Source organism: Oncorhynchus nerka, linkage group LG16 (assembly GCF_034236695.1).
Source record: "Oncorhynchus nerka isolate Pitt River linkage group LG16, Oner_Uvic_2.0, whole genome shotgun sequence".
NCBI classification, from domain to species: domain Eukaryota; kingdom Metazoa; phylum Chordata; class Actinopteri; order Salmoniformes; family Salmonidae; genus Oncorhynchus; species Oncorhynchus nerka.
This window is the reverse complement of record NC_088411.1, coordinates 46,131,291-46,149,096: the sequence shown is the minus strand read 5'-3', so window position 1 is coordinate 46,149,096 and position 17,806 is coordinate 46,131,291. Positions and strand designations below refer to the sequence as shown.

At 43.8% G+C, this 17,806-nt stretch overlaps 1 protein-coding gene across 1 annotated transcript in view; it reads left to right on the top strand.

Moving 5' to 3' along the window:
- LOC115125428 (nucleolar protein dao-5-like) overlaps positions 1-17,806 on the top strand; it is a 33,318-nt gene that overhangs the window by 10,576 nt on the left and 4,936 nt on the right. Inside the window, 8 exon segments of the mRNA XM_029654938.2 lie at positions 189-387; positions 3,288-3,404; positions 4,067-4,153; positions 10,003-10,326; positions 10,329-10,406; positions 11,112-11,885; positions 14,438-14,659; positions 17,362-17,483. Coding sequence (XP_029510798.2) covers positions 189-387; positions 3,288-3,404; positions 4,067-4,153; positions 10,003-10,326; positions 10,329-10,406; positions 11,112-11,885; positions 14,438-14,659; positions 17,362-17,483 — 1,923 coding nt within the window.

The following is a 17,806-nucleotide window of genomic DNA, read 5'->3' as shown; positions in this document are numbered from 1 at the left end:
TACAAAAAAAACCTGCCACTGCACTCTTCATATTTGGTTTGAGATAAAATTCCTTTATTATTTTGGCATGTCCACAACGGCAATTAAAACATTTACGCCTTTCGGCTGCTATTCTTTCTTCAGTGTCTACAAAGTAGCCAGATAAGGGAAAGCTTTGCTTCCACTACTGACCCAGTCTCTCCTAACAGACCCCTCCGGTTAAGACCCCTGGTCCTGTCAAGACCCCTCCAGCTAAGACCCCTGGTCCTGTCAAGACCCCTCCAGCTAAGACCCCTGGTCCTGTCAAGACCCCTCCGGCTAAGACTCCTGCTAAGGCAGCCGAGTCTAGCAGCGATGACTCTTCTTCAGATGAAGAGGAGACTCCTCCCAGCAAGAAGGCCAAACCAGGTGTGTGTTCATGTCTAGTAGTATCAAACTGTGTTATTATTATTATCTATCTGTATCTCTATATGCCTGATCACTGGTTATTTATTAGGAGAGTGATTATACTGAGGCTTATGACCAATGAGTAGGCTTGGGCGGCATACCGGGGTATTGTGACATAACGACAGTATGATTTTGCGTTTTTTCCGCCACAAAAATGTAATTGAGACGTTCACATGTTTGTTTAGGCGCAAACAGAACTGACGTCCACAGTTAAACTTTAAATTCGCTATAATGTTAGCCAGCTAAATATCTTAATGCAAGAGAGACTGGTTAGCTACGATTCGATAGCACTCATGTGATTTGCAGAGTTTGCGGGAACAAATGCAAACTACAATATAATTCTGCCAGATCGGCATATGCTACTTTGTAGTTAACATTTTAGTTGAGTAGTCTTTTGGGGGAGCCTTTTCTCTCTCTGCCAGAGGACATAGCTTACGGCTACACAAAGGGAAGATTAAGGTACGCGCCCAACGCAGACGAATCAAATCACTGATGCGTTTTGTTCATGTCTTTATGATTGATTTAACTTGGTGCAATTTCTTTTTTTTCCCTAATAAGTTTAGTACATTTAGTCGATTTTCTACAAAGTTACATTACTTTCTTAATGTCTGTATTCTGTGATTCCTTCTGAGTTATCTTCATCGTAGGTTTTTTAGGGCCCTATATGTAATTATTGTCTTTCCTTGCATTTAGTTTGCCTACTTGCACCTGTTAGCATTTAGCTAGGGTCCGCTATGGACCTTTACTTGTACTTTTTTTTAGCGTTTGTTAGCATAGTTTGTGTGCCCCCTTGTGTGCAATTCCGGTGGTACCATATACTCAGGGTATGGAGATCTGTAGAACGCCCTTAATGACCAGTCATGTGGTGGAAGGTCAATTCCAACTCACTTTACCCGCCTGGTTCTGCTGTGAAGCCGTGTGCCCGCCTTGTTCTGCTGTGTAGCCGTGTACCCGCCTGGTTCTGCTGTGTAGCCGTGTACCCGCCTGGTTCTGCTGTGTAGCCGTGTACCCGCCTGGTTCTGCTGTGTAGCCGTGAACCCGCCTGGTTCTGCTGTGAAGCCGTGTACCCGCCTGGTTCTGCTGTGAAGCCGTGTACCCGCCTGGTTCTGCTGTGAAGCCATGTACCCGCCTGGTTCTGCTGTGTAGCCGTGTACCCGCCTGGTTCTGCTGTGAACCCCCCTATAACAGTGTTTTTTACAGTTGAACCCAAGTATTCAGACCCATCGGCTTTTCCCACATTTTTACGTTACAGCCTTATTCTAAAATGGATTGAGAATTATTTATTTAATCTACACACACTACCCCATAATGCAAAGCAAAAACAGCTTTTTAGAAATTTTTGCAAATGTATTTATTAATAAATAGAAATACCTTATTTACATAAGTATTCAGACACTTTGCTACGAGACTCGAAATTGAGCTCAGGTCCATCCGGTTTCCATTGATCATCATTGAGATGTTTCTACAACTTGATTGGAGTTCATCTGTGGTATATTAAATTGATTGGACATGATTTGGAAAGACACACACCTGTCTATATAAGGTCCGACAGTTGACAGTGCAGGTCAGAGCAAAAATCAAGCCATGAGATCGAAGGAATTGTCCATAGAGCTCAGAGACAGGATTGAGCCGAGGCACCGATCTGGGGAAGGGTATCAACACATTTCTGAAGCATTGAAGTTCCTCAAGAACACAGTGGCCTCCATCATTCTGAAATGTAAGAAGTTTAGAATCACAAAGACTCTTCCTAGAGCTGGCCGCCCGGCCAAACGAAGCAATCGGGGGAGAAGGGCCTTGGTCAGGGAGGTGACCAAGAACCTGATGGTCACTCTGACAGAGTTCCTTTGTGGAGATGGGAGAAACTTCCAGAAGGACAACCATCTCTGCAGCTCTCCACCAATCAGGCCTTTATGGTAGTGGCCAGACGGAAGCCACTCCTCAGTAAAATGCACATGATAGCCCGCTTGGAGTTTGCCAAAAGGCACCGAAAGACCATAAACATGATTCTCTGGTCTGATGATACCAAGGTTGACATGCGTCACATCTGGAGGAAACCTGGCACCATCCGTACGGGGAGGCGTGGTGGTGGCAGTATCATGCTGTGGGGATGTTTTTCAGAGGCAGGGACTGGGAGAGTAGTCAGGATCAAGGGGAAAGATGAATGGATCAAAGAAGCTTGATAAAAACCTGCTCCAGAGCGCTCAGGACCTCAGACTGTGGTGAAGGTTCACCTTCCAACAGGACAACGACCCTAAGCACACCGCCATGACAATGCAGCAATAGCGTTTGGACAAGTGTTTGAGTGGCCCAGCCAGAGCCCGGACTAGAACCCGATCAAACATCTCTGAAGAGACCTGAAAATAGCTGTGCAGCAACGCTCCCCATCCAACCTGACGGAGCTTGAGAGGATCTGCAGAGAAGAATGGGAGAAACTCCCCAAATACAGGTGTGCCAAGCTTGTAGCGTCATACCCAAGAAGACTCCAGGCTGTAATTACTATTTCATTTTGTTTTGTTGACATTTCCTAAAATTTCTAAACCTGTTTTTGCTTTTGTCATTATGGGGTATTGTGATGTCATTATGGGGTATTGTGATGTCATTATGGGGTATTGTGTGTAGATTGATGAGGGGGGGGGGAGACGATTTAATTCATTTAAGAATAAGGCTGTAATGTAACAAGGTGGATTAAGTCATGTGGTCTGCATACTTAAGGTACTGTATCTATATAACACCCAAGTATTTCCTGCATTAGAGTTGAACCACATGATTTACCAACAGCACACACACACTATTTGTTTTTAGCACTCTGTTCATGCTGATGCCTCGTGTGTGTGTGTGTGTGTGTGTGTGTGTGTGTGTAGGTGAATACAGTGCAGTTCCACCCCCTGGAGCTGCCGTAAAGAAGACCTTGGCTCCTACAGTGGCCAGCAAGGCCAAAAAGGACCGCTCCTCAGCCAGCAGGGAGGAGGAAGTGTCAGGTAACAACTACTGAACCCCCTTGGACGTGTCAGAATACCCATACTTGCTTTTTGGGTATATATATATACGAAAATAGTTTTTATAGTTTTGAAAATGATTTTTGACTTTTCATCGAGTAGAGTTCCTGGCGTACTGTTTGAGGAAGAGAATAGTCTTTTCTCCCTTATGACAATAGCTGATAATCAGAATAAGGGAAGCTATACTTCTATACTGAGAAGGGGTCATCTACAGATGGGTAGTATGCTGATATTTGTTGCTTACTACTTATGTTTTTAGTAAACAGTGCGTTCTATGTAGTACTGTTAGTAGTAGGTTTAGTAAGTGGTGGCGGCGGTTGTAGTGAGTTGCGGCTGTTTTAGTAGCAGGAGTCAAGACAGATTTTTGGACAGTTCCCTCGTCCCCTTTTCTAAGTGGTGATCCTGTCTGAACATTGAGTGCTCTGCTCTGTGTCTTTACTAATGCAAAGCAAAACGTAACAATAGACGGTTGTACATGTGATACATGACTCTCTACCTACTTTCCTTTAGTTGAATGCACCGAATGCTAGTCTCTCTGGATTAGTGTCTTCTAAATGACTAGTGTCTGCTTTTTATCATCAATAGCTAAAGCATCCCGTGTTTACAATGAGGGATCTCTGACACATTATTCTCCTCCGTTAAAGCAGTCCCTGTGAAGTCTACCCCAGCAAAGACTGTGACCCCTAAACCTGCTGCTGCTAAGAAGGCCGAGTCCAGCTCTGAGAGCTCAGGTAAGTTCTGGACGTAGATTCTAAAGGTTCTAGACCTTGTTTTTAAAGGCTGTAGATCGTAATTGTTCTAGAGCTAGGTTCTAAAGGCTGTAGATTGTAATTGGTCTAGGCCTAGGTTCTAAAGGCTGTAGATTGTAATTGGTCTAGGCCTAGGTTCTAAAGGCTGTAGATTGTAATTGGTCTAGGCCTAGCTTCTAAAGGCTGTAGATCGTAATTGTTCTAGAGCTAGGTTCTAAAGGCTGTAGATTGTAATTGGCCTAGGTTCTAAAGGCTGTAGATTGTAATTGGTCTAGGCCTAGGTTCTAAAGGCTGTAGATTGTAATTGGTCTAGGCCTAGCTTCTAAAGGCTGTAGATTGTAATTGGTCTAGGCCTAGCTTCTAAAGGCTGTAGATTGTAATTGGTCTAGGCCTAGCTTCTAAAGGCTGTAGATTGTAATTGGTCTAGGCCTAGCTTCTAAAGGCTGTAGATTGTAATTGGTCTAGGCCTAGCTTCTAAAGGCTGTAGATTGTAATTGGTCTAGGCCTAGCTTCTAAAGGCTGTAGATTGTAATTGGTCTAGGCCTAGCTTCTAAAGGCTGTAGATTGTAATTGGTCTAGGCCTAGCTTCTAAAGGCTGTAGATTGTAATTGGTCTAGGCCTAGCTGTAGATTCTAAAGGCTGTAGATTGTATTGGTCTAGGCCTAGCTTCTAAAGGCTGTAGATTGTAATTGGTCTAGGCCTAGCTTCTAAAGGCTGTAGATTGTAATTGGTCTAGGCCTAGCTTCTAAAGACTGTAGATTGTAATTGGTCTAGGCCTAGCTTCTAAAGGCTGTAGATTGTAATTGGTCTAGGCCTAGGTTCTAAAGGCTGTAGATTGTAATTGGTCTAGGCCTAGGTTCTAAAGGTTCTAGAGCAGGGTTTCCCACCTTCAGTCCTCCAGGGCCTGGTTGCGTAAAACACCTTGTGTATTCCTTAACTTAGAACTACCCCTCCCGGATCTGGGAGAATTGTCATCAACTGACACTAATTAGCATAACGCAACGGACAAAAAATATTACTAGAAAATATTCATATTCATGAAATCACAAGTGAAATATAGTGGAACACAGCTTAGCCTTTTGTTAAGGGTTTACCTTAAGGAATAATTTCCCTTTACCTCAGGAAATTGTTTAAGGATGTTGCATAGAGCTGATCAGAAATGTCTTTAGGATCATTTAAGGGTTTTATTGTAGTTTGAAGGAATGTACGGCAGAAAGTCTGTTGTTACCACGCCGATAAAAAATAATATATATAAAAAAAAAATAATAAAAAAAAAAAAATGTAAATGAAAATTTTTCCATATAATCAAATCAACTATATTCACTGAGCTTGTCTGATGCTTTAAGCACACTGTTTGGTTACTTAACTTCTTGCGTCGAGCAATCCCGAATCTGGGAGCGTAATCATAGCCTCAAGTTCATTACCATAACGCAACGTTAACTATTCATGAAAATCGCAAATGAAATGAAAGAAATATATTCACTCACAAGCTTAGCCTTTTGTTAACAACACTGTCATCTCAGATTTTCAAAATATGCTTTTCAACCATAGCTACACCAGCATTTGTGTAAGAGTATTGATAGCTAGCATAGCATTAAGCCTAGCATTCAGCAGGCAACATTTTCACAAAAACAAGGAAAGAATTCAAATAAAATCATTTACCTTTGAAGAACTTCGGATGTTTTCAATGAGGAGACTCTCAGTTAGATAGCAAATGTTCCGTTTTTCCAAAAAGATTACTTGTGTAGGAGAAATCGCTCCGTTATGTTCATCACGTTTGGATAAGAAAAAAAACAGAAAATTCAGTCATTACAACGGCAAACTTTTTTCCAAATTAACTCCATAATATCGACAGAAACATGGCAAACGTTGTTTAGAATCAATCCTCAAGGTGTTTTTCACATATCTATTCGATGATAATCACTCGTGGCAGTTTGGTTTCTCCTCTGAACAAAATGGAAAAATGCACGCACCTGGAGATTACGCAATAGTTTCGATGGAGGACACCGAGCGGACACCTGGTAAATGTAGTCTCTTATGGTCAATCTTCCAATGATATGCCTACAAATACGTCACAATGCTGCAGACACCTTGGGGAAACGACCGAAAGTGTAGGCTCATTCCTGGCGCATTCACAGCCATATAAGGAGACATTGGAACACAGCGCCTTCAAAATCTGGGGCATTTCCTGTATGAAATTTCATCTTGGTTTCACCTGTAGCATTAGTTCTGGGGCACTCACAGATAATATCTTTGCAGTTTTGGAAACGTCAGAGTTTTTTCTTTCCAAGGCTGTCAATTACATGCATAGTCGAGCATCTTTTCGTGACAAAATATCTTGTTTAAAACGGGAACGTTTTTTTAGCCAAAAATTAAAAGAGCGCCCCCTATATCGAAGAAGTTAAGACACACAAATGTCTAGAGGGAGTCCGAGCAGCAATTGATTTGTGCCGGGCCGGACTCAGACTTCCTGGACCGTACAAAAATAAGTTTCCCGGAGAGCGGCTGACCATGACACGTGCCCGTTGTCTATCCTCACTGCTGCAGCGACCACCACAGAACATCAACGTGTTTATCGCACAGCCTCCGTGTTGCTGACTCTGCAACGTCATCACAGACATTTCTATACTGAAAACGTCTGTTTACCAAAATCCGCCATTTTGTTTAGGAGAAACATTCTCTCCAGCTCTCTTCACGTGACACTTGTTCGTCGCTTTGACCAAAGACCTACTCACACGGGACCGGTATTGCTAGAGAACGTTGGTTATGTAAATTTACTCCAGAATGTCCGTTATTCCGAAGGACGATTCCGGCGGGATTACTTTTTCCCCTAACTGCCCCCTGTAGTTAATAACCCCCCCCCCCCCCCTCCAGTAAATAGACAGTTTTAAAGGAAGCCTGGAGGTTTTTACTCTTGGTGTGAAGATGCAGGACTTCCACATGTCCAGGTGATGGGGCTACACTGATAACTCCAGCTTGGTTCTCAAGTTTCTGAACCATACTAAACCTTAATTCCTTCAGTGTCTCCATAATATATGAATTGATGAAGTGTGATCATAATCATTAGGATATTTTAGCGATCCGCAGTACATCCTAAATGCCTTCAGATGGGAGCTCAACAGTAGATCCTAAATGCCCTCCGATGGGAGCTCAACAGTAGATCCTAAATGCCATCCGATGGGAGCTCAACAGTACATCCTAAATGCCCTCCGATGGGAGCTCAACAGTACATCCTAAATGCCATCAGATGGGAGCTCAACAGTACATCCTAAATGCCATCCGATGGGAGCTCAACAGTACATCCTAAATGCCCTCCGATGGGAGCTCAACAGTACATCCTAAATGCCCTCCGATGGGAGCTCAACAGTACATCCTAAATGCCATCAGATGGGAGCTCAACAGTACATCCTAAATGCCATCAGATGGGAGCTCAAAAGTACATCCTAAATGCCATCCGATGGGAGCTCAACAGTACATCCTAAATGCCCTCCAGCCTTCAGATGGGAGCTCAACAGCACAACTGCGCGTGGGATGCGTTTTAAGACTGAATGAGGAAGTTAACTGATCATTTTCTAAACCTTTAGCTTTAGTTACCCTTTTAAAAAAAATAAGAAAGTTACCCTACCTTTTTAAAAATAAGTCAAGTTACATTTTTATTTCATTCCTGAGAGACACCTTGCAACCGCAGTGCAATAGGAAGGGAACAGCACCTTTTAAACCTTTAGCTCCCTTCTGTCTACAGCAACAGAAAAAATAAGTTAAATTACCTACCTTTTCTGGCACAGCAACAGACAGAGAAACCTGGGGTTAAATTTTTATTTCATTCAACAGACGGAGACACCTGGAGTTAAATATACCTCCCTTCTGTCTGGCACAGCAACAGACAGAGAAACCTGGGGTTAAATATACCTCCCTTATGTCTGGCACAGCAACAGACAGAGAAACCTGGAGTTAAATATACCTCCCTTATGTCTGGCACAGCAACAGACAGAGAAACCTGGGGTTAAATATACCTCCCTTATGTCTGGCACAGCAACAGACAGAGAAACCTGGAGTTAAATATACCTCCCTTATGTCTGGCACAGCAACAGACGGAGAAACCTGGAGTTAAATATACAGAGAAACTCCCTTATGTCTGGCACAGCAACAGACAGAGAAACCTGGAGTTAAATATACCTCTCCCTTATGTCTGGCACAGCAACAGACGGAGACACCTGGAGTTAAATATACCTCCCTTCTGTCTGGCACAGCAACAGACGGAGACACCTGGAGTTAAATATACCTCCCTTCTGTCTGGCACAGCAACAGACAGAGAAACCTGGGGTTAAATATACCTCCCTTATGTCTGGCACAGCAACAGACAGAGAAACCTGGGGTTAAATATACCTCCCTTATGTCTGGCACAGCAACAGACGGAGACACCTGGAGAGTTAAATATACCTCCCTTATGTCTGGCACAGCAACAGACGGAGAAACCTGGAGTTAAATATACCTCCCTTATGTCTGGCACAGCAACAGACGGAGACACCTGGAGTTAAATATACCTCCCTTATGTCTGGCACAGCAACAGACGGAGACACCTGGAGTTAAATATACCTCCCTTATGTCTGGCACAGCAACAGACGGAGACACCTGGAGTTAAATATACCTCCCTTCTGTCTGGCACAGCAACAGACGGAGACACCTGGAGTTAAATATACCTCCCTTATGTCTGGCACAGCAACAGACGGAGACACCTGGGGTTAAAATATACCGGAGACACCTTATGTCTGGCACAGCAACAGACGGAGACACCTGGAGTTAAATATACCTCCCTTATGTCTGGCACAGCAACAGACGGAGACACCTGGAGTTAAATATACCTCCCTTATGTCTGGCACAGCAACAGACGGAGACACCTGGGGTTAAATATACCTCCCTTATGTCTGGCACAGCAACAGACGGAGACACCTGGAGTTAAATATACCTCCCTTATGTCTGGCACAGCAACAGACGGAGACACCTATACTAATCCGAGTAATTGATTTAAACAATGGTCTTCATATTAATTTGACTTTACAAACAAACAAGGGCTTAATTGAAGTCTATTTCTTCAGAGTCTAAGGCCTAAAGGGGGGCAAAAAAGTATTTAGTCAGCCACCAATTCTGCAAGTTCTCCCACTTAAAAAGACGAGAGAGGCCTGTAATTTTCATCATAGGTACACTTCAACTATGTCAGACAAAATGAGAGAAAAAAAATCCAGAAAATCACATTGTAGGATTTTTAATTAATTTTTTTGCAAATTATGGTGGAAAATAAGTGAGTATAACAGAACTGATATTGAAGGGCGAAAGCCTAAAAAATCCAATCCGGAAGTGACTCATCTTTTGAAAGCTCTGCGTTCCAATGCGTCCCTATTGAGCAGTGCATGGGCTATCAACCAGATTACTTTGTCTCCGTATTCCCCAAGGTGTCTACAGCATTGTGACGTAGTTTTACGCATTTATGTTGAAGAATACCCGTAAGCGGCTACATTGCGCAAGTGGTCACCTGATGGCTCTCAGAGTGATTCTCACGTAAAATACAGAGGTAGCCATTATTCCAATCGGTCCTACTGAAAAACCAGTTCGTTATACCTGGGGCGTATTCATTACACTTTTGTTTTGCTTCCATTTAAGAAAAGTTTTGCAAAAGGAATGAAACAGCAGGAAGTTGAATTTGTCCAATATACATTTTCGTTCTAGTTGCAAAACGTTCTGTTTGAACATCCCTGAGTTTGCATAACATTGGGGTTTTATTTTAAAGTTGAAGTGAACATCAGTCTCATTTCTTCTCTTGTTCCTCTCTTAAGACTCTAGCTCTGAAGATGAAGAAGCAAAAAAGGCCCCGGCTAAGGCTGCCCCGGCTAAGGCTGCCCCGGCTAAGGCTGCCCCGGCTAAGGCTGCCCCGGCTAAGGCTGCCCCGGCTAAGGCTGCCCCGTCAGAAGATTCTTCCTCGGACTCGAGCTCAGAGGATGAAGAAGAGGTGACAGTGAAAGTGGCACCAGCTAAGGCGACTCCTACGGGGACCCCAGGCAAGGCTGCAGAATCCTCCTCTGACTCAAGCTCAGAAGATGAGAAAGAAGCTAAGAAGCCTGTTGCCAAGGCCCCTCCTGCCAAGGCCCCTCCTGCCAAGGCCCTCCTGCCAAGGCCCCTCCTGCCAAGGCCACTCCTGCCAAGGCCACTCCTGCTAAGAAAGCTGACTCGTCAAGCTCAGGTAAAATAGACTAAATAGGACTGAGTCCTTTTTTGGAACTGACAACTAGAGGAGACTGAGTTCCAGACTCTAACTCCTGTGTCATTGTCACGCCAATGAGTTGTGGTAAGATAACACAGAAAGATCTGGAACTCAAGCTGGGGAAGAACATGCTTGGCTTGTTTCAATATCAACAGGATTTATGTTACAAAAAACGGTAAACAGTATGTTGCTAATCATACTCACCTTTTGCACCTCTACGGCCTTGTGCAGTGCTTTTCTGCGCTCTTGTGCAGTGCTTTTCTGCGCTCTTGCGCAGGGCTTTTCTAAGAGCGCAGGGCTTTTCTGCGCTCTTGCGCAGGGCTTTTCTGCGCTCTTGCGCAGGGCTTTTCTGCGCTCTTGCGCAGGGCTTCTCTGCGCTCTTGCGCAGGGCTTCTCTGCGCTCTTGCGCAGGGCTAGTAGTTGGCTAGATAGACGTCACTAACACGAGAACTATCAGATCTGACATGTTGCTTCTATTCTCACCCTGTTGTTTTAAGATGGTAAACTAAGCTTGGAAGTTCACTTACCTTGTATGTAAAATATTGAGTGCTTTAACCACGGTTTTGTTGGCTGTTCTTCGTTCGTTTGTCATCTATATTAGTGACTCTTTTCTATTATTAAAGTGTCTGGGAATAATAATATCAGACCTGGACTGAATCTGACATGTTCCCCTCGGTCCTGTAGACTCTGACAGCAGCTCTGAGGACGAGGCCCCAGCCAAACCTGCAGCAGCTACCAAGAAACCTGCAGCAGCTACCAAGAAACCTGCAGCAGCTACCAAGAAACCTGCAGCAGCTACCAAGAAACCTGCAGCAGCTACCAAGAAACCTGCAGCGGCCCCCAAGGTCCCAGCCAAGGCTGCTGCAGAGAGCAGCTCGGACTCCGACTCTTCATCTGAAGATGAGGCTCCAGCTAAGAAGGCTACCCCGGCCCCTGTTACTAAACCAGCCTCCAAACCAGCCTCCAAACCAGTCTCCCCAGTTGTTAAACCAGCTGCTGCAGAAAGCAGCTCGGACTCCGACTCTTCTGAAGATGAGGCTCCAGCGAAGAAGGCTACCCCGGCCCCTGTTACTAAACCAGCCTCCAAACCAGTCTCCCCAGTTGTTAAACCAGCTGCTGCAGAAAGCAGCTCGGACTCCGACTCTTCTGAAGAGGAGGCTCCAGCGAAGAAGGCTACCCCGGCCCCTGTTACTAAACCAGCCTCCAAACCAGCCTCCAAACCAGCCACCCCCGTGGTGAACAAACTAGCCCCAACCAAGGCCGTAGCCGAGAGCAGCTCCGATTCTGACAGCTCGGACTCGGAGGACGAGGTCGCTGCAGCCAAAAAGACCACCAAACCTACAGCCGCAGCCAAGACTCCTGCTTCAGCCAAGACTCCTGCTTCAGCCAAGACTCCTGCTTCAGCCAAAGCTGCAGAGTCCAGCAGCAGTGACGACAGCTCTAGTGATGAGGAAGAGGGTAAAGGAGTTAACATACTTCCCATTCGAAACAGTTTGTTCGTATATTATGATATTTTGTGACGTTTTGGTCTTCGGCAAGTGTTTTTTTCCTTTTCTCGACATCTAGGCAAGCTGAAGTAGGTAACCAAGGTAGCCAAAAACGCTAGTCATTCACGGGTCCAAAAAGTTGTTCCAACGTGGACCTGGGGCTTTCCCCACCCGTACCTGATATGCAAGAATACATAAAATGAAAAAAGATATATACAGACCTGTTCCGAACAGACCCGAGGACAGCTAGATCCGTTCCGTATAGACCTGGTCGGACCAGTCCGATCCGAGGACAGCCAGATCCGTTCCGTATAGACCTGGTCGGACCAGTCCGATCCGAGAGAGGGACGCAGAAAAGTCGAAGCTACTTTATTAACCCGGAGATGAGAAACCGTGAGGGAGCCTCTAGCTGACCACTGACGCAATGTTGTCATTCAAAATAAAAGCCTGAAACCATGTATAAGCCATAGAAAAACGGAATCTGGTTGATATCTCATTCACTGCTCAATAGGGACGCATAGGAACGCAGGGGTCTCTAAATAAGAGTCCCTTCCTGATTGGATTGTTCTCAGGCTTTCACCTGCAATATCAGTTCTGTTATACTCACAGACAATAGTTTTACAGTTTTGGAAACTTTAGAGTGTTTTCTATCCTAGCTGTCAATTATATGCATATTCTATTATCTGGTCCTGACAAAATAGCCTGTTTACTTTGAGAACGTTATTTTTCCAAAAATGAAAATAGTGCCCCCTAGTTTCAAGAGGCCGGAGCTGAGAAACTGTGAGGGAGAGGAGGTAGAGAGGTGACGCTCTAGCAAGGGTCGTACTGTGTAGCCTAACTTTTGCCACACAGAGGCTTTTGAGCCTCTACGACTAGCCTATCGCTGATTTGATGACCATATGATTGGCCAACTACAACAAGCAACACGTGCTACTCAAGTCAGTTGAAATTACATATTGACATCACCCGTGATAATCATATCAGATCTGACTTAGACTTGTGATAGGATTTTGATTTCTGGATCCGGATCTGCTCGGGTCCCAGATTGGGTTTTGGGGACAGGTGGCTCCGTGAAGATCTCTAGTCTACGCCCCTTCGTCGTTGATTAGTCAACTGTAGGGAATTCTTCATTTAACTGTTTGTCATTCATCGAGAGACTACTCCTTTCTCAAAAACGTCAAACTTAATGATAGATTTCTTTGAGTTCTTATTAATTCTGACTACTTTGAGGAAGTGAAAACTGGCTATGGCGTATCAATATGGACAGGCGAAGGTCTTTTAACCTCTTAAGTCGACCCTCTACTTTTTTGAACATTCTGTTAAAAATCGCGCAACATTTCAGCGCCCTGCTACTCATGCCCCTAGTCTGTGTTAGAAAACACTCAGACGTTTATAACTGGTTAAATCACTGCTGTGGCTTTACCAGAACGGCATTTACATCGAAAAGCACAGGAAAAACTGATCACTGAAAATGGGAAAATATATCCATGCGCTACTTGAACCCATTGATAAAGGTGAACCACAATTAATTGACTGAGGTTGCAGTACCTACAGCTTCCACACGGTGTCTAGAGTCTTGTCATTTCCCTTAGAGTTTTTTCTTGGTCAAACACATGCAGGGCACCGTATTTCCTTAGGTCTAGGACCGGATATTTTCGTTGAGTTTCTAGCCGGACATTTTTCCAGACGGACAGCTAATGATCTTTACATCGCCTCCTGATGAATTTTATCGCTTATTAACGTTTACTAATACCTAAAGTTGCATTACAAACGTATTTCGAAGTGTTTTATGAAAGTTTATCGTCGACTTTTTGAATTAAAAAAAATGACGTTACGTTTTGAAACAATGTTTTTTTCGTTTATCACACAGTCTACATATAACGATATCTTGGCTTTATATGGGCCGATTTAATCGAAATAAAGACCCAATAGTGTTTATGGGACATCTAGGAGTGCCAACAAAGAAGATGGTGAAAGGTAATGACTGTTTTCTATTTTATTGTGCGGTTTGTGTAACGCCGAAATGCTAATTATTTTGTTTACGTCCCCTGCGGGTCTTTTGGGGTGTTACATGCTATCAGATAATAGCTTCTCATGCTTTCGCCGAAAAGCATTTTAAAAATCTGACTTGTTGCCTGGATTCACAACGAGTGTAGCTTTAATTCGATACCCTGCATGTGTATTTTAATGAACGTTTGAGTTTTAACTAATACTATTAGCATTTAGCGTAGCGCATTTGCATTTCCAGAGCTCTAGTTGGGACGCAAGCGTCCCGAGTAGAAGCAAGAGGTTAAGCGAGTATGCCCGCTAGACGCTGGCTGAACCGAAGCTGATGCTTTCAGAAGGCAGACTCTTTCTCATGGTGCCTCTTCACTGTGACCCAGTCCTACATGTATTTGACATATGTACTGTGTAGGCCTAATTATTGCGTGTCATAGCTATTTTATATTTTGAGGTTGATTTGTTAGTAAGCATTTCATTGCATTTGTATATGCATCGTCAATTGAACCTTGAACCTTGCAGCTGCAACAGCCTCGACTAAGAAGGCAGCTACCCCAGCCTCGACTAAGAAGGCAGCTACCCCAGCCTCGACTAAGAAGGCAGCTACACCTAAAGCCTCCTCTACCCCTGCTGCCAAGGCAACAACACCGGCTAAGGCTGCCGAGCCGTCGTCGTCCCAGGACAGTAGCTCTGAGGAAGAGGAGGTGAAGGCACCGGCAGCAGTCACCACTCCCATCACTAACGGTGAGCTTTGAACTCTAGAAGGTTCGGTCTGGAACCTGGGAACCTGGTAATTTCAATTAGTGATGGGGGGGGGTCGATAATGTATCGTTTTGACATTGCAATATTGTTTTTGCCCTAGTTAGCCGTACCTGCAGCAAATCTCGTGTTTATTTCTCCTTCCTTCGTTCATTTAAAAAAAAAAGAATGGGGAGCCAATTTGTTTCAACACTTATTTCCATGACTAAACTTTGTTTTGTCTCTTGTCTGCAGAAGATGTATTGTGAGCAATATGTTTGGAACATCGAAACACAATAAAATCACAGTTGAAGTCGGAAGTTTACATTCACTTAGGTTGGAGTCATTAAAACCCGTTTTTCAACCACTCCACAAATTTCTTGTTAACAAACTATAGTTTTGGCAAGTCAGTTAGGACATCTACTTTGTGCATGACACAAGTAATTTTCCCAACAATTATTTACAGACAGATTATTTTACTGTATCACAATTCCAGTGGGTCAGAAGTTTACATACACTACGTTGACTTGGAAAACTTTAGACCTCCACAAGTCTGGTTCATCCTTGAGAGCACTTTCAAAATGCCTGAAGGCACCATGTTCATCTGTACAAACAATAGTATGCAAGTATAAACACCATGGGACCACGCAGCCGTCATACCGCTCAGGAAGGAGACGCGTTCGGTCTCCTAGAGATGAACGTACTTTGGTGCGAAATGTGCAAATCAATCCCAGAACAACAGCACAGGACCTTGTGAAGATGCTGGAGGAAACGGGTACAAAAGTATCTACATCCACAGTAAAACGAGTCCTATATCGACATGACCTGAAAGGCCGCTCAGCAAGGAAGAAGCCACTGCTCCAAAACCCTCATAAAAAAGCCAGACCTCGGTTTGCAACTGCACATGGGGACAAAGATCGTACTTTTTGGAGAAATGTCCTCTTGTCTGATGAAACAGAAATATAACTGTTTGGCCATAATGACCATTGTTATGTTTGGAGGAAAAAGGGTGAGGCTTGCAAGCCGAAGAACACCATCCCAACCGTGAAGCACGGGGGTGGCCGCATCATGTTGTGGGGGTGCTTTGCTGCAGGAGGGACTGGTGCACTTCACAAAATAGATGGCATCATGAGGTAGGAAAATGATGTGGATATATTGAAGCAACATCTCAAGACATCAGTCAGGAAGTTAAAGCTTGGTCGCAAATGGGTCTTCCAACTAGATCAAGCATTTTGTTAATCCACGGCGAAAACGATCCAAACGTTTAAGTTTATCGATCGCACGATAAAACATTAAGTACACTTAGCATCAGGTAGCTCGGTCACAAAAATCAGAAAAGCAATCAAAATAATAGTTTACCTTTGATGGTCTTCGGATGTTTTCACTCACGAGTTACACAACAACAAACTTTTGTTGCATAAAAATTATTTTTATATCTTTTCAAAATACCTCAGTTTGTTTGTCGCGTTATGTTCAGAAATCCACAGGAAAGAGCGGTCACGACAACGCAGACAAATTCCAAATAGTTTCCATAATGTCCACAAAAACATGTCAAACGTTTTTTATAATCAATCCTCAGGTTGTTTTTTAAAAATATATAATCGATAATATATCAAACGCAAATGTCTTTCAGAGTAGGAGAGGGAAAAGCAATACCTATCCAAACTCTGTTGCGTGAGCAAAACTCATGTGACCACTTGTTATGTTATCGTTCTGGCTCATTTTTCAAAAAAAAAAAAGCCTGAAACTGTCTGAAGACTGACACCTTGAAGAAGCGATAGGAAAAGGAATCTGGTTCATATCCCTTTAAATGGAGCAAAGAGATGGAACATGGAGTTTTCAAAAGAGAAGCCACTTCCTGCTTTGATTCTCCTCAGGGTTTCGCCTGCAATATCAGTTCTGTTATACTCAGACACAGACAATATTTTGACAGTTTTGGAAACTTTAGTGTTTTCTATCCAATACTAATATATATTAGCAACTGAGACTGAGGAAGCTGGCTGTTTACAACGGGCACCTTTTCATCCAAGCCCCTGCAGCCATAAAAAGTTAAAGGCAATGCTACCAAATACTAATTGAGTGTATGTAAACTTCTGACCGACTGGAAATGTGATGAAAGAAATAAAAGCTGAAATAAATCATTCTCTCTACTATTATTCTGACAATTCACATTCTTAAAATAAAATGGTCCTAACTGACTTTAAACAGGGAATACGAGGATTAAATGTCAGGAATTGTGAAACTGAGTTTAAATGTATTTGGCTAAGGTGAATGTAAACTTCCGACTTCAACTGTTGAATTGTGAGAATCCCAATACATAACGTATCGGCACCTAAGTACGGTGGTGATGTCGTATTGTGAAGTCCCAGCCCTACTATCAATGTCTTGTGAGTTTTTAGTATAGTTGTCTAATGTGTTAGAGTGTCAGTTTACAAGGTCAAGGGAAATATATTTTAGTCATTTACCAAGAGGGGTAAAATTGACCGATTTTTGTTTGTGTGTCGCAGCAGCTCACCAGTGTCTGGGCTGTTGAATCCTGCTGGGCTTCTTAGTTCTCCTTTTCAAATGGGGGAAATCAGTAAACATTTCAGAATTCCTTCTCATGTCATCTTTACTAAGGTTTGAATTATTTTAGAAACCAAGGTCGATTATTTACAAGGACAGTTTTCTCAATGTCCCCTGCCCCCCCGTCTTCTCTCCCTCCCCAGGCAAGAGAAAGAGGGATGGAGAAGACTCGTCTTCTGAGAGCGAGGAGGAGGAGGAAGTAATGACGCCTAAAAACCAGAAAGTATTACCAGCACCACAGACTTACCCCAAAGTCTCCAAGAAGGTGAGACCCCGTCACACTGACTGGGTTCAGAGCTTGGATAGTTTGGCTGGCTGGCTGACTGCTGACTTGACTGGCTGGCTGGCTGACTTGACTGGCTGGCTGACTGGCTGGCTAACTGCTGACTTGACTGGCTGCTTGACTGGCTACTTGACTGGCTGCTTGGCTGATTTGACTGGCTGCTTGGCTGACTTGACTGGCTGCTTGGCTGACTTGACCGGCTGCTTGGCTGACTTGACCGGCTGCTTGGCTGACTTGACCGGCTGCTTGGCTGACTTGACCGGCTGCTTGGCTGGCTGCTTGGCTGGCTGCTTGACTGGCTGCTG